This window comes from Mixophyes fleayi, chromosome 5, assembly GCF_038048845.1.
Source record: "Mixophyes fleayi isolate aMixFle1 chromosome 5, aMixFle1.hap1, whole genome shotgun sequence".
Taxonomy (NCBI): domain Eukaryota; kingdom Metazoa; phylum Chordata; class Amphibia; order Anura; family Limnodynastidae; genus Mixophyes; species Mixophyes fleayi.
In genome coordinates, this window is record NC_134406.1 from 102,069,110 (window position 1) to 102,092,696 (window position 23,587).

At 35.4% G+C, this 23,587-nt stretch overlaps 1 protein-coding gene across 11 annotated transcripts in view; it reads left to right on the plus strand.

Moving 5' to 3' along the window:
* Positions 1-22,539, plus strand: part of LRRFIP2 (LRR binding FLII interacting protein 2) — a 57,156-nt gene extending 34,617 nt beyond the window's left edge. For 2 of the 11 annotated variants that reach the window (XM_075212621.1, XM_075212622.1), the window contains 13 exons: positions 4,067-4,111; positions 6,554-6,682; positions 8,779-8,850; positions 10,986-11,156; positions 11,494-11,586; positions 11,835-11,927; positions 14,560-14,661; positions 15,246-15,378; positions 17,266-17,315; positions 17,557-17,677; positions 18,542-18,621; positions 19,535-19,639; positions 21,373-22,539. In XM_075212621.1, coding sequence (XP_075068722.1) covers positions 4,067-4,111; positions 6,554-6,682; positions 8,779-8,850; positions 10,986-11,156; positions 11,494-11,586; positions 11,835-11,927; positions 14,560-14,661; positions 15,246-15,378; positions 17,266-17,315; positions 17,557-17,677; positions 18,542-18,621; positions 19,535-19,639; positions 21,373-21,483 — 1,305 coding nt within the window. In that variant the 3' untranslated portion in view covers positions 21,484-22,539. Of the gene's footprint in view, positions 1-726; positions 772-1,514; positions 1,563-1,665; positions 1,723-2,569; positions 2,633-2,985; positions 3,094-4,066; positions 4,112-6,553; positions 6,683-8,778; positions 8,851-10,985; positions 11,157-11,493; positions 11,587-11,834; positions 11,928-14,559; positions 14,662-15,245; positions 15,379-17,265; positions 17,316-17,556; positions 17,678-18,541; positions 18,622-19,534; positions 19,640-21,372 lie in introns of all 11 variants that reach the window. The other 9 variants (XM_075212615.1, XM_075212616.1, XM_075212617.1 and 6 more) reach the window with 9 other exon arrangements.
* Positions 22,540-23,587: the final 1,048 nt, after the last annotated feature.

Here is a 23,587-nt window from a genome sequence, read left to right on the forward strand (position 1 = left end):
CTTTCATATGTTTCCTCATGTGTTTGAGAGCTTTCAAAGTCCAACTCTTCATACATCAACTTTTGAATATCTACAAAGGAAAACTTCTATTGGATAGTTTTCATGTATTTTAAACAAAACTGTTTGCAATAGTGGTACCATTTTAAATAAAATACATTTGATGTGTTTTTACAATTCATCTAAAACCTAGTTGTAAGAAATTGTTTACAGGGTTGGCACAATTACATATATATGCAAAGCTGGTATTTGTATAACAAAAATATAGAGACCTATTAGAACAGCCATTTGCCACAAGAGAACTGATGACTAAAAGGGTTGTAAGCTAGTGCCTGATGTACTTGTCAAACAGTAAAGCCTTTACTGTAAAGGGAGCTCATGTTAAATTTGAACTAATTACTATTAATGATGATTGATTTTATATATACAGAGGGGCATTTAAGGAAACACATGGCGCAACAGAGAAAATTGATGCATGGTGTTTTTTCATGCACCTTACATGCAAATGATGAGATTAACATAGGGATCAATGATTCAGCTTACGCTGGAGAGTGAGACCATTTCTCATGTACACAAGTGATTTCAATTATGTGGTTGTGCTTATTTTAATTGCTCCAGGTTTGAGAAATAATAGTATTATGAGTTGCTATGTAGTGAATCCTATATTCTGCTGCAGAACTGGATGCAGAATTAAATTCTGTCCCTTAATACTAAGTATTTTGTTTACAGACTTCTCCAAAATTAAGCACTAATTTGGCTCGAAGTGCCAGTTCGGTTAGTATTTTCAGTCTGCTTGTGCTGCTTTGTGTAAACTGCAAAATAGAGATTAGTTAATTTCTAGAAAAGAAATAGCTTTTGTTTCTCGTAGTCGATTTATTTAGTGCAAATGGATGTATATTTTTGTCTTGCTAATTTGCTTTTAAAATATTTAAATGTTGACATTTTCCATGGCATTTGCACTTATTACTAAGCATTGGGCACTTTTTGTGTTCTTTTTGGCATAGATTAGTAAATGCTTAAAGGCTTGCTTATGATATTAAATGCATGTGTTAGAGTTGCATTTAAATGAGACTTTGAACAGCCTGTACACAGCCTGTTACATTATTTTTCTATGAGAGTGAACAAGTACAGTTGTGAATCCTATTTTTAGGCAAACAGAATAGCTTTTCTAAAGCTAGTATATTATTGTCGTATTCAGGATTGATGTCTGTCTTATTATAAAGTGGTGGTTATGTTGCTTGATTGCACTGACTATAACATAGCTGTGTGACAATTCTGGGTATCCATATTAAATTCTTAGTGTCTAGATTAGTGTTGGCTAACCTGTGACACACCAGGTGTTGTGAAACTACAAGTCCCAGCATACCCTTGCAGCAATAAGCTGCTATATATTGGCAAAGCATACTGGGACTTGTAGTTTCACAACACCTGGAGTGTCACAGGTTAGCCAACACTGATAGAAGTTCCAAAAGGCACACCTGACACGATTTCCCCATCACCTGTTTTTCCTTTATTAGACATCACTCTATGAAGATGGCTTTACTAACTCATACGGTTCCAGAACTGTAAGTGTGTAAGAAAGTTGCTGCTGGTATTTCTTTCCCAAAAATCCAGAAACAAGCCATCTTCACTAACTTCTTTTCTCTTCTGTGCTAATGGTGTCACCAGCCCTCTGAGTACAGCTACAGTTCATCCAGAGCCAGCTCAGCTAGAAGCAGTCCTGTGGTGAGAGCTCTTGCTGCATGTGTCTGTGCTCCTTCATCAAATGGATAACACAAGAGTTAGAATATTTGGCAATACTAATTATTTTGCATTTTTATTACCCGTCTGTCTACTGATTATTATATGGACCTAGAGGCTCATGCTTTAATATAATACTAAAATGCATTGCTGTTTATTATTGATTAAGGTTCTACCCTGGTTGAATAGGCATTATTTGTGAGTGCCACTGTAAGTGAAACATTGTCAGTTGGCTTCCTTGGTAAGCTATGTGTCTCCTACTATTTTGAATTGCTTTATTAATTTATTTTTTGTATTTCACTTTTGTCACATGTAACTCTTTATATAGGTTCTTCTGATGTAAAAGTTAAGTTGTTATATTTGCAGTCTCTGAGTTTTCTTTGCCACCTTAATTTTCTGGGCTTTGTAACACCATCATGCATTCCCAATTTATACAGATCGATCAGAATAAGAGGCTCATATCTTACACATGTACTGTAAAGGCCCATTTACTGAATACAATAATAGTGTTAGGTGTTGTGAAAATAATGTATATCAATTGAATGGTTCACCATTGCAGTCCATGTATTGAAGCTTTGCAGCCTTTCACATTGCTGCACCCTAATACCACAGACTGGATGCTGCTCCAGGTACTACTGCCTGGAGTCTATTTTCAGCAGGACGCTTGTTTAACTTCTGGTAACTGGGTGGGAGAATGATAATAAATAATCTAGAAGTGGGCCTCATTTTTCTAAGTTTGTTTTGCATGTTTGTCTTTCATTAGGACATTACTATTGTCTTAGTGAAAATACATCTGTTGATTTGTTCAATTCATTATGTCCATTTGTTGTAGTGTACAGATGATGAGGGTTCCGTGTCCTCTTGTAGTGTTGGACGAGGACGAAGGGATAGTGTGGTGAGCTCACTTGCATGCATATGTTTTGGCACAGTGTTTTTATTTTTACAAATCCAGATATAAAGTTTTCTCTGTGCTTCAGTGTCTGTAGCAGAAATGGCCACTTTGAGACTGACGCACCACGCAAACATTATGTTTTCTTTATTTTATGTACTGCGAATGATTTGTCATACAGTGACAGACCGTTTTTACACTATGTAGTCCTTTATTGATACAATGGTAATTACCTCTAGAGATTACCCTACAATTTTTGAGCAAGCATACAAACTGTTGTAAATTTGATTTATTTTCTTTTCATATGTTCTTACATTTAGTTGCTGAATGAATATTTGATTTGTTTTTGTTTCATCAAGTCATCAGATTTTTCTGACCAGAGTGAATCTGCAGCTGACTATTTTAGTCGCTCCAATCGTAGGGGAAGTATAGTGTCTGATGATGTCAGTATACCTGATCTCAATAATGTGAGTTGTAGTGCATGTTGCTGTGCTCAGACCGTGACTTCTATGTGCCTTAGTGTGTAAATTCCCACACTAACATGCATGGAGTTTCATAAAAACAAGTATCTTCACTATTCAATGTGCTGGCAACAGTATAAATGTTTTATAGGTGCTATAAATTTATATTAACATGAACTTTTGTTTACTACATTTTATTGAGTACTATATGTTTGCATGTCACATTCAAGAATACTTACATCTGGTGTTTGGAAGTGATAAAGATTATTGTGTTCTGCTCTTGTCCTGACAAATAACAAATAGCATGTTAGTGACTGTTGGTGAACACCCCCCCCCACCCCCTTCATAATAATGACTGTGTGTGGGGCAAAATATGTACTAGACTTTGTGTGCTGTATTATAATTGCCAAGAATTGGCACTTAACAAACACTTGAAAATTAAATGCATTATAACAAAGTGGGACCTCATCTAACCAACTTTACATTACATAATCTTTGTTTCCAATAGCCATTCTGTGCTAGTATCGTACCAGAACATATGCATAAATAGGTGAACAATAACGTGTGTGGGGACCTAGAACCATTAACCACATATTAATGAAGGGTGTGCAATATTTCATCTTGCAGCTTTGTGGGTGCAAATCTTTCTGGCATCATTTCTTTGTACAGTAACGTGAACAAAGGGAAACTTCATGTAGATAGTTTTTTTTTCATTAATAGCTGATTAGAATTGGCAGTTTAATTCCTATATGTGAAAGGAACTGTGAGTTGAGGAAATTGCAACTGCTATTGGGATTTTTCTTTTTACCAGTAAAGCTAACTTTGAAGATCAATTTTATTCTAACAGATGATAAATCCACTATAAAGAATAATTTCAAGGCAATTATAGCAATCAGTATTCCTCTTGTTGTGTGTTTTCTGCAATGGTTCAGGTTTATATAGGTTTGTTGATCAGGACTTTTTCTCTCTTTTTTTCCAGCTGGACGAGAGGGTGGACAAGCAGTACACTGAAAGCTATTCCAGGGTATGTACATTATGCAACATTATCCCTCTGGCTGTTACAGGACCTCCATTTGCCGACCTTATGATAGTTCAATCAAGAATATCTGACTTTTATGCATGGTAACATTTTATTTATTGGTGTTTTTGTTAGGGATCTATATTAATTTTGAATATATACAGCTTATCACATAATTCAAAATGTTCTGTTATGAAACATGACATTAATATACAGTGTTCAGTCTTATACTGATATTCCTTTGCAGCGATGTTAGCAAGTACAGTGCAAACCACATCCCGCAGCCTGTAGACAATGCAGGGCAGGTGGCTCAAATGGCAATCATATCATGTCCTCTATACTTACCATGACATCACTGGCAAAACCCCTGACTAATGATTCTACACTACCACCTGACACCTCACAATTTTAGTGTAACAAAACGGAGATGGTCCACTCTTCTAAAATGCCGGTTCTCAGCAACAGTGACACACTGGTTTGCATTGCTATTTGCATCAAGGTTGTATATTGTCCCCATGTTTGCATGAGTTGACCCTAGGCACCTCAGTAGCCATCCACAGATGAAATACATACTGGTAGATTATTTGGCTTCTTACTAAGCTGACTCTACTTGATTGGTTGAGTGTCGGTATTAGGGAAATTAGGTTGTAAGCTCAGTGGGTCAAACTTATGTACTGGAACTAAATTCTCAGAAATTGTCAGTGCAGTATAATACAAGATAATATTGACAATAAGTAGAGTAATTGGATAGACAACATGCTAAGCAGACTTGGTTAATTCTGAACACATAAGTTTTCTTTCAGGTACATGTATGTGATGTATTGTCTAGAGTGTTTGGGAGTTTGGTTTTTCAGATAAGGTTTTTTTGTTTGCTTTTTCGTGGCATAATTTGGATCAACATATCTAAAATCTACTAAATTACATTTTAAACATTACCCCACTCTCCCATCTATACTCCCCCAAATCCCTGGCATGGTCCTCATTTTTAAACATTGTATCCCTAGTGTAACTGTAGAAGGAGTGAATGACATTATCACCTAGTAGCAGCTCTTTCTACTTCAGTATCTCTTTAAGGGTTTGTGTTCAATGTTTAGAAATAAAAGAAATAACAGGAGAGTATTGAAAGATAAAATCTCATCTTTTGTAAAAAAAAAAAAACTACTGCTGCTACATAACACACATACAGCTGTTAAGGAATTATGCATTATACTGCAAGACAGTCAGGTGACAATATAATATATGTTTATAATGTTCAATTGTTGTAACATGGTAGACTATTCATTGCCAACAAGAAGTTCCATAACCATATAAAAGAACAAGGCTGCAGGGCTTTTATACAGGTCACTGAACTCTTTTAGTTGCTTTCTATTATATTTTATTATTTTAAAGTAGGGGGTATAATAATCCCTTTAGTGCACAAGTTTTAAAAAGGGAGAAAAAAAAGCATGTGTTGCATATGTAAAGTGATCCTCATACCTTGGCGTGTTTTGTCCTTGCTGGCAGGTATACATTCCATCACGGAACACGCACCTCCTAGGGTGCTAACAAAAGTGAGCGTAACCAAGCTCTATTTTGAGGTGCGTTGAATATTCAGGCTATTAGAATTGAATAGCTCTTCCAGAATTAGGCATATATAAATGGCATGCGATTCAGCTTGTGCTGCATTGAATCGGTCCCCTAACAGTTGCGTATTTCTGCGATACACATTGTTTCCCAGTTTTGTAAAACCACAATAGTTAATTTTGATCGTGTTTCTAAAGCTTGTGTTCTTAATAATGAAATAAAGAAAAATAAGTTTGCTTTCAACACTAATGTTTGATGTATGTACTGTTATACATTTTTAATGTATGTATACACAAGTTCAGCTGGGTTGAACTAATACATGGAATATGATGGCACAATAGTTAGCATTGCTGCCTCAAATAGCTGGGGCCATGGGTTTGATTACAACAAGGGCTGTATCAGTGTGGTGTTTGTATGGTTTCCCCATGTTTGCTCTGGGTTCCTTCCTCCTCTCATAGTCTAAAAACATAGTGGTAGGTAAATTGGCTTTAGCCCTAGTGAGTGTGTTTCAAATAGAGTTTAGCCTGTAAGCTCCAGAGGGCTGATCTGTCCCTTGCTGCATTATAGAGTAGCACTATATAAACAAACAATAGAATATAATATATACAAACAATACATTATATGAAATAAAATGTGTATTATTTTTTTTGCCTGTATGACAGAACATGTCACAAATACTTGTAACGAGTAATGTAAATTGAAATATGGTAATTTAAGTGTGGGTCGGCTGCTATATACAGATTGCAAATTTTATGCACTTAAAATAGGTAAGTTATGTTTTGTGAAATTTAAAAATAAAAATATATTATTTTTTTGTGGCGTAAACTAAACTTATACTATGTATATATATTTTTATCTTTATACGTTCATTTGTTTTCTTTAAAGCCATCATCTCGTAATGCAACCTCTGGGCTTCCAGGAACCTTTACACCTCTGAGTGGGTCATCTTCCCGGAGAGGTAGTGGAGATGCAACTAGTGTATTGGATCCAGATGCATCACTGAGTGAATTAAGGGTAAGATAATTCATGCTAATACACCTTGTCAATTATTAATCTCTACAACAGTTACCCAACTATTTTTTGTAAAGGGCTACTTACCTGAATTTGCTGTTAGGTGAATGTCAATACTTATGTTGGCAATCGGCACCAGTGCACCTACACACAGCAGGGGAAGAGGTCCATCACCTGCTGTACTTTCTCTATAAAACATACGCCGTGCAGAGAGCCCAGCAGTGAGAGCTTCACTGAAAACTGAAGAAGCGCAGCTTTGAACACAGTGTTCAAATGGGGCAGTGACATGCTTTCTTGCCCCATCGTTAAACACCTGATTGTCAGTAAGAAAATGGTAGTGCCAAGTAAAGGGGTTAATATTAGTGCTGTTAAATGAAATTAGCCATAGACTAAGATAATATTGTCCTAAGGGGGGTATTCAATTGACGGCGGGATCGTCGCAAAGCCCGCGCTCGAAAAATATTACCGTTAATACGGTAATATTGCGCGTTAATACGGTAATTTACTCGCTGGATTTCAGCTCGCAGCTCAGGGAGCTGCGAGCTGAAATCCAGCGAGATATTATTATATTATTATTTTATTATTTAGAAAGAGTCCTAGAACTATATATTATTTTAGAATAATTAATGTATCCGTATTGTACAGCCTGTTGCTTAAACATGCAATATATACGCCCTTTTTTCCATGATGGTTTTTCTATAATTAGACGTTTGTCTGTGTTCTACGGACACGCATCCAGAAAGACACAGGCAGCTCAGTTCAATATCAAGATCAACAATCGCAACATCTACCTATCTGGTTTTAGAGACAGAGCATGTAACTGGTGCTCTCCAAAGTGCAACCATGACTGTGGATCAGGATTCTAAAGCAGAGCAATTACCGCTCTGCCTGATTGTTCAGATTAAAGCTTTCTCTCCCTTGTGCTACAACCTGAAAATAAATAAAAAAAGGTACAAGGTCCAGACAGTTGAGATGAGGACCATTGCTATATCTTATATGAAAGTATCAGATTTCTAGAATTTAAGAAATGAAAGCTACTTAAAATTTATTTTTTTCTCATTTACTGATGTAAACTATTTATTTATGCACTCATTTCCTGAGTATGATCTCATCAGGAGTCTTTTGTGGCAATGTGCTTTTTTTGGCTATGTTAGAACAGAAAAGTGCAAATCGTTTACAGATTGCTGTATTGTTGAACTTCAAATTCAGTTTTATTGAAACTTTTCTTAGTATCTGCATTCTGCTTCCCTCCTGTCTGATTATGGCTGAGTTTGCTATATGGTGAGCACAGTATTGATGGATGTAACCACTGAGATTCATTGGTCTTTATGGTAAATGCTCTATAAGTACAGGCTGGCACTTATGAAATTGCTGACTGCACCAAAAATAAAAGTGGTTTTATGCGTTTGTCATAGAGATCGATGAATTGTAATGTTATAATATGCAAAGTAGCAATCAAAGTGATTGTTATATCATTCAAGCATTTTGCAATCTTTATTATAAATTGAAAACATAGTCCAATTGTTTCAATGAAGTCTAGAAATGTTACATCATTGTATTCCAGCAGAGTAATCAGGAGGGTAGCTTCCACTCAAATTAATAAATAAGCTTTGTTTGTTTGTTTTTTTTGTTTGTTTATTTTTTAAGATTTACTTTTGTCTAAGTGTTTACTGAACATGTATAGAAAATAAATGAGGCAACATTGTTGTACATGTACATATGTTTTACTTAATTATGTAAATTACGTTTGTTATTTTATCCTCTGGGATGAAAATGTTGCCCCACACATTGACCCTGTAGATTGCAGGTCTCCTACAATATCTTGTCCATCCCTTGCAGTGTGTAACTAGCCCTCTGCCTTTCTGAATTACCTGGATATCTCCTAGATGTTTGGGTTGTGGGATTTAATCAAGATTCAACCTTTTTAACATGTTTAGTATATGATAGCATATTTTACAGATGTGTTTTTTTCACAGTATTGAACGTATTTGTAATATGCCATTTCTTTTCTCCTTTGCTTTCAACAAACATTTTACTTATATATAGCCAAAGCTTGTTGTTACAGCTTGATAGCATGGTTCATTGCCTATCTCCTGCAGGATATCTATGATCTTAAGGACCAGATTCAAGATGTAGAAGGGAGATACATGCAGGGACTAAAAGAACTAAAGGTATCAGGGTCCTAGTCCTTTTGCTGCCCATTCCCAAGCATGCTTTCTGGACTGCCAACATGGAGCACATTATATGTTCTGCTCCCTAACAGACTGCTCAGGGCTTAACTAACGTTTAATACAAGAAAGTGACTTTCAAGCATGCCCCAATGTAGTATTATTTATTACACTTTAATGTCTTTTCTGTTTCTTTTTGTGGTTTTACAAATAAACTGGTAAATAAGAGGGACACAAACGGTACAATGATCACAGTTTGCTAAAAGGAGTTGTAGATTGTATCCTCTTGCTCTACACTTTGTCTCTTTAAAGTTATGCCTGCAGTGTCTCAGGGAAGGTAAATGATCTACTGTACACTGTAAAGTACAAGAGTTTTTTGTCAACTGATGGACAACTTTTATGGCCTTTTATCTTCATTTTTGCTTTGTGGTTCTAAGGAAATAATTTTTCAATTAGGACACATAGACAAAAGGTCATTGGGAACACCAAATGTTTAATTCCTGTTTCAAAGTAATGTAATTTCATTTGGCCATAAATATGCTGTATTTTATATTGAGATGAGTGACATTCTAGTACAGCAGATTTTGTTGTAGAAGTAAATATTAGTCATGTTGAATACCTGGACCTACATGGCTCTAATTAATTTAGATTATTTGCTGTAGGGAACAAGTATATATATTATATAAGTCTATAACAAGCAAACCAAAATTCCTATTTAGTTAAAGCTGGCCACATGCAGCAGTTACCGCAGCTCGCCCAAGTGGTGAGCGACATGATCACTGTCCAGTTTGGCTTACACTGGGCTTGTTAGTTTGGATTTACCATCTTTGCTGATGAAAATCCTGTTGTTTTCATTGTCGCACAGATGTTGTATTGGGGCCATCCCTGTGGTAATAGCAACTGCCTGATATCACTATTGTGGACCCAACATGAGTTTGCTGTACAGAATTAGATATTGTCCTGCTAAAGTGAATTTTTCTAGAACAAATATGGATGAGTTTGCTGCTCAGTATGCCTGCAAAGAATACCACTACCTTCAGCAATCTACTGTGTGTTGGCTAGTGCTCAATAGCTCTAATGCTGACACATTGAAGTGAAGGGGAATCATCCTTCCCTGGCACAAAAGAGAAATTACTCCCCTGCAGCAATCTGACACCACCTACACAGGGAAGCTGTGCCCTTCCCTGTTAAAATTGCACAATCGGGACACACCCCTTTTGTACTCTGACATTATTAGTTTATATACAACCATGGACTGTTTACTGACATCATTGTATAGAATGCACAAACTTCCAAACAGGCCACTGTTTTTTGTTTTGTTTTTTAATTTATTAACCGTACCACTTATGGAAGATGTGTAAAATAATGAGGGGTGGGCAGGTGTGCACTTTACAGCAAAACTGCACCGTAATTGTAGAAAGTTAACTATATTTATCAGCATACATCTAAAAGCTTAGACACAGGTTACTCTATGAAAACAGACCTTTTGTGTGTGTTCAGCTGACATTCCCTTAAGTGATGGGACATTTTTTACTCTTAAGTTTTGTATTGAAAATTAGTTGTTTTATTTTTTTTGTTTAAATCATTTTTCATTGTTTTTTTTTCATTTGTGTTTTTATTTATTGAGACTTAAGTACTTACAATGACTAGAATTTATTTCAAATTAAATTGAGATTTGCGGTGCAAGTAAATAAATAGTTTAGCAGATCTGTGTGCATAGTTTATAGTTTTTAAATCAAGCTCTAAACTGGTAAGATATATTTTTGTATATTTATATATTCTACAGTAGATCATTATTAATTGACATATGATTTAGACTTCTATTAGAGCTATACACTAGAGGAAGATATTTCTATATTAAAAATCTGTTTTTCTATATATTTTTTTTTATTTTTTTTTTACTAAACAATTAACAAATATTTAAATATGTCCTTTTACACAAGTCACTAAAACGCAATTGACATCTCCTCTTACCCTGAATGATCACTGCATGCCTTTGTGCTTACCCCCTATGTATGCCTGCCAGCACTTACTTTGCAGAATCCCAGACCGAAACAGAGCTGAATGGATTACTACATTAGAGTTTACATAATCTGTCAATTTTCCTGGCCTAATGTTTAAAATGCTCAATTGCACAGGACTCCTTAGGAGAAGTGGAGGAAAAATATAAGAAAGCCATGGTATCCAACGCTCAGCTTGATAATGAAAAAAGCAATCTGGTGTATCATGTGGACACATTAAAGGATGTCATTGAGGAAATGGAGGAACAGATGGCAGAGTATCATAGAGAAAACGAAGATAAGTCAAAGGTATTTTGGAATGATGTTACGTTTTTTATCAATATCTTTATAATGGCAGAAATTGTCTGACTGCCCGATAGACTGTCCGACTGACTGCCCGATAGACTGTCCGACTGACTGCCCGATAGACTGTCTGACTGACAGCCCGATAGACTGTCTGACTGACAGATGACTGTAATCAATCTTTGTATTTCTTCAAATAAAATCTTATTGCTTTATATATATGTTCTATGTTTTTTATGGTGTTATGTGAGGAACGCTAAACCTGCTAGTGGACCGGAAAAGTGATACCACTAACCTTTTAAGGATGTATATATAAAATATATATTTTTTTTATCTCCTTTAGGAATTAGAAAGACAGAAACACTCCTGCAGCATCCTACAGCATAAGTTAGATGAACTTAAAGAAGGTATTCGCCAAAGAGATGAATTTATAGAGGTATGGATTACATCTGCAATAGATTGATTTTAGGACAATGCTTGGAAATATTTCCATGTGGGAATTATACAAAAATATTTTCAAATACTTTAGGCATAGATTTTCTTTAAATTTACATTTTGTTTGCGGTATCTTCAAGTATATTCCCTCTACTAATAATTTAATATTTGTATTTAAAAGTTTCCATCTTTGTTTGTGTTTTCTATTTCCTTCTTTTCTCCTTTCTTCTCTTTTTAATTTACCTCTAGGAAAACCAACGTTTGCAGCAGAAACTAGACTCTCTGACCAGAGAAGTGTATGATCTGCAAGAGACAGTTAATTGGAAAGATAAAAAAATTGGGGTAGGAAAAGCACTGTGGTAAATAGGAAAGTAATGCATGACTTGTCAGGAGCAGACCAACACTGATTTGCCAAGATAAGAAGTATCAATAAATTCTACCTGATAAAATGATGTGTTTCATAAAGGGAACTAGAGATGGTAATAATACATAGTACATAATCCTAGCGACTGATAGACTTTCAGTCGCTAGGCCTAAACCTCTAAACCTGTGCTGGTTTAGTTACACAAGTCAACAAATACACATCCACACTAATAGTACATTGGAATAGTAAGTGAGTGAATGTCTAAACTACTATATTGACCTTAGCATGTACTTGCCATATTTTAAAGCGAAGAAGTGTTAAATGGTTAGGATATAATGCTGCTGAGATAAGATTACATTCTTATGACTAATATAGCACATTTCTGTGGGCCATAAAAGACAGCAGGTGAAGCTAGAGAGTAAAGGGTAGTGGCACACTGGTCCTTTCTGCTCCCTGCTTATATCTGCATCGGGAACCAGACCTTTCTCTTCTCTTATTTGTCTACACACAGCAGTGGGTTCCTGTCACACCAGTGTGTCACTACCTTCAGGCGCGGGCTTGCAAATGTCAGCCCAGGGGGCGCACAGGCGGCCGCATCACATGACACGCGATGCGGCTGCATTGCGCGCCCGTGGATGCAATATTGAGGTAATATTGCATCCACGGGGGGGGGGGGGGGCTTCTCTTTTTAATTGTGCTGGTTTGTTCCTTATAAGTTAAATTCTACCAGGCATGCATGCATTTGCATTTTGAGTGGTATATGTGTGTTGTGGTACAGTGTGTACATAAAAAAACACATGTTTTTGCAGGGAGATTTTCATTTGATTAAGGCTAAAGCTGGGTACACACTACAGGTTTTTCACCCAACTATCGTTTCAATCACACGATAAATGACTGTTAGATCCGATATTGCATTATTGTGTACACTCCCACCATCAAGTTTCACCATGCCAAAGCACATCGTATCGTTTGCTCTACTTTTATAAACTGACTAAAAATCACTATCAACCATGGAACAGTGTTGGGCAAATTCTAAAGTGTGTATGCACTCGTGACCAGAAGTGTAGGCAGATCTCTAAAGAGTTTATAGAGTCACGATCTTTTCAGCAGATGGTTATGACAAATGAGGAGCACAGATCTGAAGTTAGATCATGTACGTGTGTACACATAAATCGGCATGTTCATCGGGACTTTCAATCGATAGTAAAATTGTTGGATATCTCATCGGGAGAAATTTACTGTAATGTGTACCCAGCTTAAGGTGCATGAACAATTTGCAAGGTTTAAGGGAATGTTACATAGATTTAGTTGTCATTTTACAGCTGTTAGTCTTTGGTAAATAGAGTGAAATATAACAGCTAGAATACACAGAATAAATTAGAATGGATAGTTTTATAGATAGATTGGATAGGATAGATATTTCAGGAATGGTTTTCAGACCTTTAATATTTAGGACAGTTACCCATTATAACTAGCAATTGTACCTACAGTTGGGGGAAGAGAAAACTTTATTGACCTCCTTGCATTCCTTTGCACTCAATGTGAGTTAATAGATCAGGCAGCTTCCTAAAGTTCTGTGTTCCAAAGGTCAGGCTAAGTGGGTATAGAGTCATTGCATCTAATAGGTCTCTTTACCATACTTGTTTGAATTTTAAAAAACCTAGTAAAAGCATGATTATTAATGCCAATGATAACTTGCCTTAAACTGCTTATGTTACTCTTGCCATGCACAGTTTACATTAATAGCATTGCTTTCAGATTTCAGTAGTTCAACCAAATAACTAGCTAGCTAAGACTTTAAATTTAGTAATGGGGAAATCCATGTGTACATGTAATATTAATCACTTTGGTTAACTGCAAAATAAAGAGTGACACATGGCATTGTTTATTTTTCCTTATAGTTTCAATTGAAGCTGCTATCAATGATATACAGCTTGCAAAGTGTTGTACAATTACCATGGCAACCACAGTCAAATGACATAGGATGTAGCGATGCTTTGGAACTATAGCATAAATCCACTCCCCCGCAATATAGCAAAGAGTATATGTGGCATTACACCTTTAATGAGTACATGTTCTTTTAGTTTATCTATGTAAAATGATATCCTATAGATAAAAATATCAATAAATTCCACTTGATAAAAGAGAATTAGAGGAGGTACACATAACATGTAATGCTAGTGACAATTATCCTTCCACATTTAGGAACTACCTGACGCCTAAACCGGTGCTGGTTTAGTTACACAGGTCCCTTAATGCACATTAAAATTAATTGTAAAGCTGAAATAGAAATAGTGAGTGAATGTGTAAACTACTTACTAAGACTTTAACAATGAACTTGCCATCTGTTAAAATGAAGAAGTGTTTAATCGTTAGGATCTGAAGAATCAGTGTAGCAATTTCAGGGTCTAGTTAGCAGTTTTGTGTTTGTCAACACGTTCTTTAAATGCATTATCACTTGTGTAAGTCTAGTGAAGATTATGTTGCGAGTGTGTGTGTTTGTGCACATTTCCCTATTCTGTCCATGTGTATTTCATTTCCCCTCTTTCTCTTTTCTTCCAACTGCTCTCCCTGTCTTTGCTGTTCTGCTGGTTAATTGCCTGAATGCAGGCATTAGAGAGACAGAAAGAGTACTTTGACTGCATTAAAAATGAACGGGACGAGCTCAGAGATGAGCTGGCTGATGTGAAAGGAAAAATGAAGATAGGAGAGGTACAGTATGTCATCTGCAGCATGTCTCAAGTGACCAGAGATGCACAGTGTGACTGTCTAGGCAACATGTCTCTCTTATTGCCATTTCACTTGACTTCTTTTTGTTGTATTATGTAAATAAATTGCTGTATGAAGATGTTATTTCAAATAATTTCGGTGTATAAGTTAAGATACGTCAATGTTGTGTTTTAAGATTGTATTTGTGATGGACTTTTCTAGCATTTGTGAGTCCTTCCACAATCAAGAACTTGGCATTCATGCTCTCTCCTAGACTTGGAGTTCATTAGAGTCTTTAAGGACCTAAATTGCGCACAATACATACAATGTAAATATCCTTTACATGAAATATGAAAGTGTTTTTATTAAAAAAATATTTTCTTTAGGTAATTTGCACAAAAGGCTGACGTGTCTTTTAATATATTAATTGTAATAAACATCCCATTTATTATTTTTGACCTGGTACTAATAGGTTTTTGACCACAAGTTGTCACCAAGAAGATTAGAGAGAATTATTATTTATTGAATGTGTTTGTGTCTTTACAAAATGGTACACTCATTTATTTTTTCACCATTATTTATTTCAGAAACACGGCTTAGTTATTATTCCCGATGGTACTCCTAATGGTGATATAAACCACGAGCCAATGATCGGAGCAATAACTGTTGTATCCCAAGAAGCCGCACAGGTCTTGGAATCTGCAGGAGAAGGACCACTTGGTATGTGTAAAATAAAACCATGAATTGTGATTTGATATGACATTTATTCCTGTGGCAAACCACAGTTAATTCCATTTATAAGAGTCTTTCTGCTCATAAATATTGTTCACAAGCGAGTAAATATTAAAAATGTTATTAACCATGATGCTAGATCAGATGTATTTCTCAATCATAAGCATCTACACAAACGTCACATTACAGTGTGCATAAAATCCATTTCATGCAGCTGCTTCTGATTACTATATATATATATATATATATATATATATATATATATATATATATATATATATATATATATATATATGCCACAGGATTGTCTCGCTGCTGTACTTTATTTCCAAATGTGTAAGCACTGTTTATAAAGCATATATACGTTGTTATGTATGTGTTTCATATTATTAAAACGACTCTGCAATGGCCTTTTTCTTGTGCCTTAAACCTGCTATTTCCACCCTTCACTGACCGCAAAGGAAGCATGAGAGGGTGCCACATAAGACATTTCCTGGCAACTCTGATTGCAGCACATAATGTTCAAAGTGAACACTATGTACTGCTTCCTTCTCTGAAGAGGAAACCCTGTAACATTACTGCAGTGATTGTACAGCTGTGGGTAGTAGAGGAGTGACCTCTATTAGATCATAGTTTCCTACTCTCCAAGAAGACTTTTTAGACTACATTGACTTCCTTGAGTGCAGGGATGTTTTGCCTACCTGCAAAACCATGTCAAGTCACACCCTCCTCAGTGGAAAATAGGTGGTACTGATGGAATTAGCATCATAATACAGATCAACCAGACCACTTAATGACACCATCAATTCATGCCTACAGCTTCTCATGCCTGCGTTCTGCATCTCCCAGGTTCTATGTACTTTACTAGCTCTAAGCTCTTGTAATAAACACATGGGATATGAATCCTTAGGAACACTGCTAATTCTCATGTACTATATATAGTAAAATTATTGAGAGATGAGAGAGGTGATGTAAAAGGTGGTGACATTTTGTGGATGACTGTATGTTATGACATTGACTTTGAATTGTACTTTATAAGGTCTATGCAGCCTAGAAAGAGAAGCAGAATAGAAGATGCATTGATAAGTATAGCTGAAGCAGTCATATTTTTTAATCAAAAGTTGGCACAGTACTGTATTCCAACACAGGCAATTATATACATTAATAAGGCAGAAGAACTTGTTGTCATCCTCATGATGGTAATGGGTTTTGTGACTAAACAATTGATTTACAATTGTTCCATAGCATATTTACATGTGAAACATGCCAGGATTGTGCATAGTACCTATATTATACACAAGGTATTATAAAACAGCCTTCTGTTTGGCACATTGTTGTATATTGGATTATTAGTTGTATTACACATTTAATGCACCTATCTACAGTATACTCCTACAGAGGCCAAATACTTGATTGTGTTGCTACTTTTGCTTTGTATACGCTTTATAGGTCCAGCTTGCAGGGAATAGCTGAGCGTGACCTGCATTCAAATGTTAGTATGGAACTCCTCCATTTTCATGGTGCATTTTCACTTGGGCTAAACATCTTACTGTACTTTGTATATAACTCCTGCTCATCCTGGATGTCCTCAGTTTCAAAGTGGGTAGGATAGAACAAACATTATCAAGTGAGATCATCAGAATGTTCACAGCAGAAGGAGTTTGGAGAAGGTGTAGATCTTGTAGGAGGGTGTTACCTATCTATTTGTGTAATTGCTAAGGCGGGGTAGGACTGCATATGACATATGAGCAGTGTCTTGATATGAGGAAGGAGGCCGGAAGTAACAGACTGTGAGTTGCAGCACAGAACAGTGATGGAAGGTTCCTGTTAAACTTTGAAAGCAAAACTTTGCCAATAACAATTTGCTTGTTTCAGATGTGAGGCTACGGAAACTGGCTGAAGAGAAGGATGAACTTGTATCTCAGGTAAAACTTTCCTATTTTGATTTCAGTTTTCCAAAGAGAGTACAACACTAAAATCATCATCGTATCCTTTATACACTTTAAGGGTATTTTTAATTGTAACACTCCTTCTTTTACTTGTGCATAGACTGGCATTACACAACATTTTATGGTGTGTGCTTATGTTACATGGTAGAGTAGAAAGTGAAAGTTGAAAATATGTATATCATTAGATTACTTTGATTTTGTTTTAATTCTCTTATAGATCAGAAAGTTAAAGTTACAACTGGATGAAGAGCGCCACAAAAATACCAGAAATGACAGTAGTATATCTGATTCTGCAGGACCAGAGAACGGTTCGGACCTACAATTTATTGAAATGCAGAGTATGTACACATTTTAGCTCTGGTAATGTACCTACAAGTTCAGAGCAATTAACCGTCTTCTAAAGGTCGAAAGGAAAACGCTTGTCTAACCAATATATGTGTTTATCTTTGATATTTTCTATTATGTGATGGTTTGGGGCTATAGAATTCTCATTCGGCATTAATATTTTTCCAACAACAAGCTCATGTTTGGCATAGAAACGGTATATATGAGATGTAGTTCCAAACAAAAAAGACAATATAATTTTATGATAATTTGACCCAGAAGTATTTAAATGTTTACCAGTCCAGAAGTATGTTGCTATTATGTAGAAAATCTGAAGAAAAAGTGAGTCAAATTGTATATCTATATAGTGTATTAATACAAACCGATAAAGTTCTAATATATAAAGGTCTAGTATATCTTTTATAAACACACAATACACACTTTGTCTGGCAGAACACACATGTATAAATGTTATCATATCTTCTATTAGACCTTCTCTTTCTAAACTGACACTCTTGGGTCTTATGTTAAGATAATTTTATAAGCTCATCAGTTGACTCCCAAAAGTAGCAGATTCCTAAAATGACATTAACATGTATTGTAATGCTTTCTGAAGATTTAAACTGTTACAGTAATTTTTGGGGGTTTTATATTTTAAGTCTTCTAAAGTGGTTGCACATGTCTGTAGACTGAAGAAAGAGGGTTTCTTTTTAGAATGAATCTTAATGTGTTTTAGAAGGGCCATTAAATTATTAAAATATATTTTTAGATACAGTTTCAGTGCTAACCAAATAAGACATCTTGAAACAAGCTTAGAAAAGCTGCATTATGAACACCCAGTTATTTGGTTTTTGCTAATCTATTTGTTTTCTCCCTAGGGGATGCCAATAGACAAATTAGTGAATACAAGTTTAAACTTTCAAAAGCAGAGCAAGATATGACTACTCTAGAACAGAATGTAAGTTACTTGTTCAGTCCCTTGACATCTTCCTCCCTGTCATACACCATTTCTGCTTAAAAATATCCCCTGAACGTGTCTACTGCTCGCTATCTATAACTGTTTTGTTTTGTTTTTTTGTAATTTACAAAACAGAAACTCTGGAGAGAAGAAAATACTTTGATTACATATGCTAGTCTTATTTAGTAAAGTAACATTGTAGAATCTTTGTACAATTGATTCTTTTCTCAATACTGCCTCTTTATAGCTGTGTCCTGTACTGCAGATTATAAGGATATTAGAAGTCTCAAAGGAGTTCCATGACTATATCTTTGTTCTGTTCACGTTAGATCAATTCTAATATCGTCAGATATTAGAATTGACGATAGACAATAGAGAATACAATATCTATTAGAATATGAAATGATATGTTTTTTCAGATGAAATGTCAACTAATTTAAATATAATTCTGACTGTAAAATAAGGAGGTGGTTAGAGGTGGAGGGAAAATTTTCTGGTTTTGTAAATGTGTGATATTGCCAAGGAAGACAAGCTCTGTCTGTGAGTGTCTGATTTATTTTTTCTTCTGTAGCCTTATCTTGTCCTATGATTTTCTTACTTTAAATGGAATGGGAGCAACGTTGAATGTAGGGAAGACGATGGCTTGTGTTTTGTCCTTCAATATATACTTTGGACAAATGTCATTGAAGGCAAAACACACCTAGATATAAGGAGCATCTCATCAGCTGTGTATTGATGAAGTATAATAAATGTAGAATTGGTGACTTCTAACACACAACTCGCCAATTGTAGACTTGTTTCATATGAAGATGTATAGGTTTATTATTGTAAAATATGTATTATAACATTTATAAAACTACTATTTTATATGTCTCTATAAATTGCTTTCTGTATTCTGTGCTTTGTGTTGTAGGTACTTAGACTTGATGGACAAGTGATCAGATATAAAACAGCAGCAGAAAATGCAGAAAAGGTAGAAGATGATCTAAAAGCAGAAAAGAGAAGACTTCAAAGAGAGGTATTTACCTGACATATGATAATCAAATGACTAGCAAGTAATATATTATTGATAGCCGAAATACAGGATTTAAATCCAGGTATTCAACACTTTATACTATTTTGTTTTCATTCTATTTAAAGTAGGTTTTGTGTGAATTTTCCTAATTTGCACCACTTTTATTTAATATGCCTTTATTTTAAAAATATATGACTATTCCAAACAAATACACGCACTACTTAATATCATGACCTTTTAACTCCTTGTGTGGTCTGTAGCACTGCATTCATTTCAGCTATTAAGTCAATTACTGCTCTTTTACAAATATAGCTTTGGCTAGTGCTAGCTTTAGGTGCAAAGGATGTGTCTGATTTCTGGACTACACCTCCCAGGATTCATGTCGCTCTCCCCTCCTTATGTACATGCTGCCGGTGTATGTACAATTTTTAAATGTTTTTTGGCCATCAGGAAAGACAATGCGGTCATGTGATATATATATATATATATATACATCATGTCTGGCTTCGTACATTGACAAACGGGACACCATGGACATATCCGATACAATAATGTTAATAAGTAGCAGATATTCAAATCCGCTATTAAAGTATTGACAAAAGGAAGCAGTAGCAGGACTGACTTACATTTAAGTAATTTTCTTTAAGTCTGCTTTCTCTTGGAGTTTACTTAATGAAAACGGGACAGTCTCTTTAAAGGACTCTTCCACTTTTCGGTATTTGCCAGGGCCAATAGATACTACACTGTGACTTTAAAGTGTTGGTACTTGTAGGAAATGAAATGGCTGGTTGTTACAGTAGGGAAAAGGTTCCTGAGTACACCCTGCTGTAACTAGTTTTACTTTGTGAACAACAAAATTCTATGTTAGTTAGGCAATCCCAAGGAATGAACCACCACTAAGTAGGTGTAGGGATGGGGCTGTTGCTTTCAAATGACATTTCCAAAAGTGCCATTGTTCTCTTCTAATTTAAGGAAGAACCCCAGTAAAATTGTATTCCAAACTAGTAAAACTCCCTTCTCACTATACACTCTCATCAACTTTGTGTATTCTCCAGACCTTCAAGTCCAAATATATAAGCTTACACATATGTATGCATGATATGGTGGCAGAATTAATTTTAATTTAATACATTTTAATGGTTGCTTGGAGTATACTTTGTGCCACTTTAAAGAGGGTTCCTTACCAACTTAAATGGTCCTTGTATCTTAATATAAAACTGCGCTAATATATTCAAAATTATATTAACCCATTTCTATAGGGTTTTTCCCCATTTTATAAGTCTTGTGTACATTTTAGGAAATAAACATATAACAATAATTATATAATAATGATATTCATGTTTTCTTGCAGAGTTTACCATTCAGTGAAGTGCCCTATTTTGTTCAGTGGCATACAGAGAAATAACATCTATCTCTGTCACATGTCACCTTCTATACTAGTGCCAATTAAACGCTAGTAGGAAAATGGTTTCTTTGGCACAAGGGGTTCTTAAATATAATTATATCATTTTTAGGTGTAGTGGTCCTTTAGGCATATATAATATTAAGGTATCATGGTGCTTATTCCTAAAAGCAGTGGAGCCTCAATATCACTGGATTAAGAAGCAATGTGCAAATGACAAGTATAGTTCTTTTTAGCCACAAAACATGAACTCCTGATGACAGGCATACATTTAATTATGATTGTTCATTTATATGGAGAGAAAACTAAGCAACATGTTACCTTTACTCAACAGCTCCGAACTGCTTTGGACAAGATGGAAGAGATGGAGATGACAAACAGTCATTTAGTGAAGCGGTTAGAGAAGATGAAGGCCAACAGGACTGCACTTCTGTCTCAGCAGTAAAGAGGAAGCAAGAAATAACCGTAATGCACTGCTCCACAAAACAATGTGCCCTCACTTGGTATTACTATGGACATTCTCATTGGCACTCTTGGTGCTTATGCTGCCTAGGCCAGCCAGGGTCTTGGCAGCAAAATACAATCTTTAATTTATGAGAGGATTGAAAAACTGGTATTAATACTCAAAACCTTGGTGATTTCTCCTTTTCAGCACACTGATTCGGGTAAATTTCTGAGCTGAGGCGCCACACGCTGGATTCCTGATTTTTCATAGGATACCCCCCACACACACATTATTATAATCAACTTTACTCGTACTCTTGTTTTTGCCTGCTGCTTACTGCAATGCTGGTGAAGAGAAACTACTGCATGAAGAGGATATTCTACTACAACCTTATGACATATGCCTATCTAATACTGTACTGAGACTGAACAGACTCAACCTAACCCCTTCTCTGCGTAATAGTCCTGGAATGATGTAGAAGTATTGTTCTTGCCAAACATGGATATTTAAGCAGAAAACTACTATTTAGTTCACATGGAGCACGCTCTACTGAGAAAGACAAGTGCCCAGACCAATTCTGAAGTGTCTTACATTACCACTTACAGAACTGTAGTGCAGCGGGGAAGGGGTTAAAGATCCAAGTGCCTTCCTCACTGTAATTTCACCACAATTACTATTAAGCTGTTTAAAGTTATTAAATTGAATTGTGCTAACATTTATACTTAGGAAAGTTACAATATTGGGGGGGGAATGTGCATTCATTAAACTTTATACATTTTGAACAAAAATACTTTTTGTAAAAATATTTTAATTTGTATAAGAATTTATAACAAAAGACAGTGACTGTATATGTCTTTTATTGCATGGGTGATGGCACAGCTGGTTGATAGTATTTTAATGAGAGTAATTGGTTATCATTAAGAATTGGATCCATACATTATGTCAGATATATTTTACTGCACTTTGTAAATTGTATAATCTGTTGCTTGAGTGTGAGTGGAGTGCTTAGACTAAGCAAATTGCAGGGGACCTATTAAATGGACACTTTAATGGTCATGTCATTGTTAGTTTCTAATTTCATATTTAGTAAGGTTTCTAATTCAAACATTTAATTTTCTTCTTTGCAAAGAGGTGCGTTATTTGTTAAAGCTTTAAGAGAAAGCTAATTTATGCCTACAATTTTATTTTTAAAGGAAAATTATCATAAACTATTTATCCACTTAGAAATATATCGCAAAATGGGTACAGTTAAAGTTAGTTCATTTGTGTGTGCCACTTATCTGAGTTTGTTGTAATGTCCTGGAGCAATGTTTTGTTCAAGCGTCTTACTGTCATTGCATAGTGCCAAAATTACCCCAGCCGGGAAACTTAACACCTAAGATTTTCATAACTCCTAAAAAGATGTGAACTTATTTTTTGTTGCCCAATTTCACAAGAACTTTGTATAAGAAATATCAACCTGGTGTTGTGCTCTTAATAATAAGGAAAAAAAATCACTTGACCGTAGATAGGAACAGTATATAATATATTAAATAATACTAAAATATGCATGTGTATGTATTATTTTGGAGATAAAAATCCTGCAGTAAAGTAGTGTTCATGGGCCATATACTGACTAACCAGAGGTAAGAATAGCACACTTTGTCCTTTGAACAAGAGGACAGACTAATAAAAGCAGATAACTATTTTTCTTTTTAAGTGGCCTAAAGTCTGTCTGTCTCAGCTCAGGGGTGTTAAAAAGCTATCTAAAATTAATTTCACAGTATCAAAATCCCTAAAGTTTCTGGGGGCCTAGGTGACCCCTGGCCTCTTTAGCCATTCACTTACAATTTTGTGTATACATTCATGTAAAGTAGAAAGTATGACCACTTTCAAATCTATGTTTTTACAAATGAATGCATAATTAACAATCCTCAATGTGTGGAAAAATAAGTGCACATCATGTTTCAGTAACTTGTAGAAGCAATTTAGCAGCATGAGTTTATCAGTCTCTTTCATCTTATATGAGGAATTTTGGCCCACTCATCAGTACAACACTGCTTTAGTTTATTAAAGTTTGAGGGGTTTTATTCATGCACAAATCTATTAAGATCCCTCCATAGCA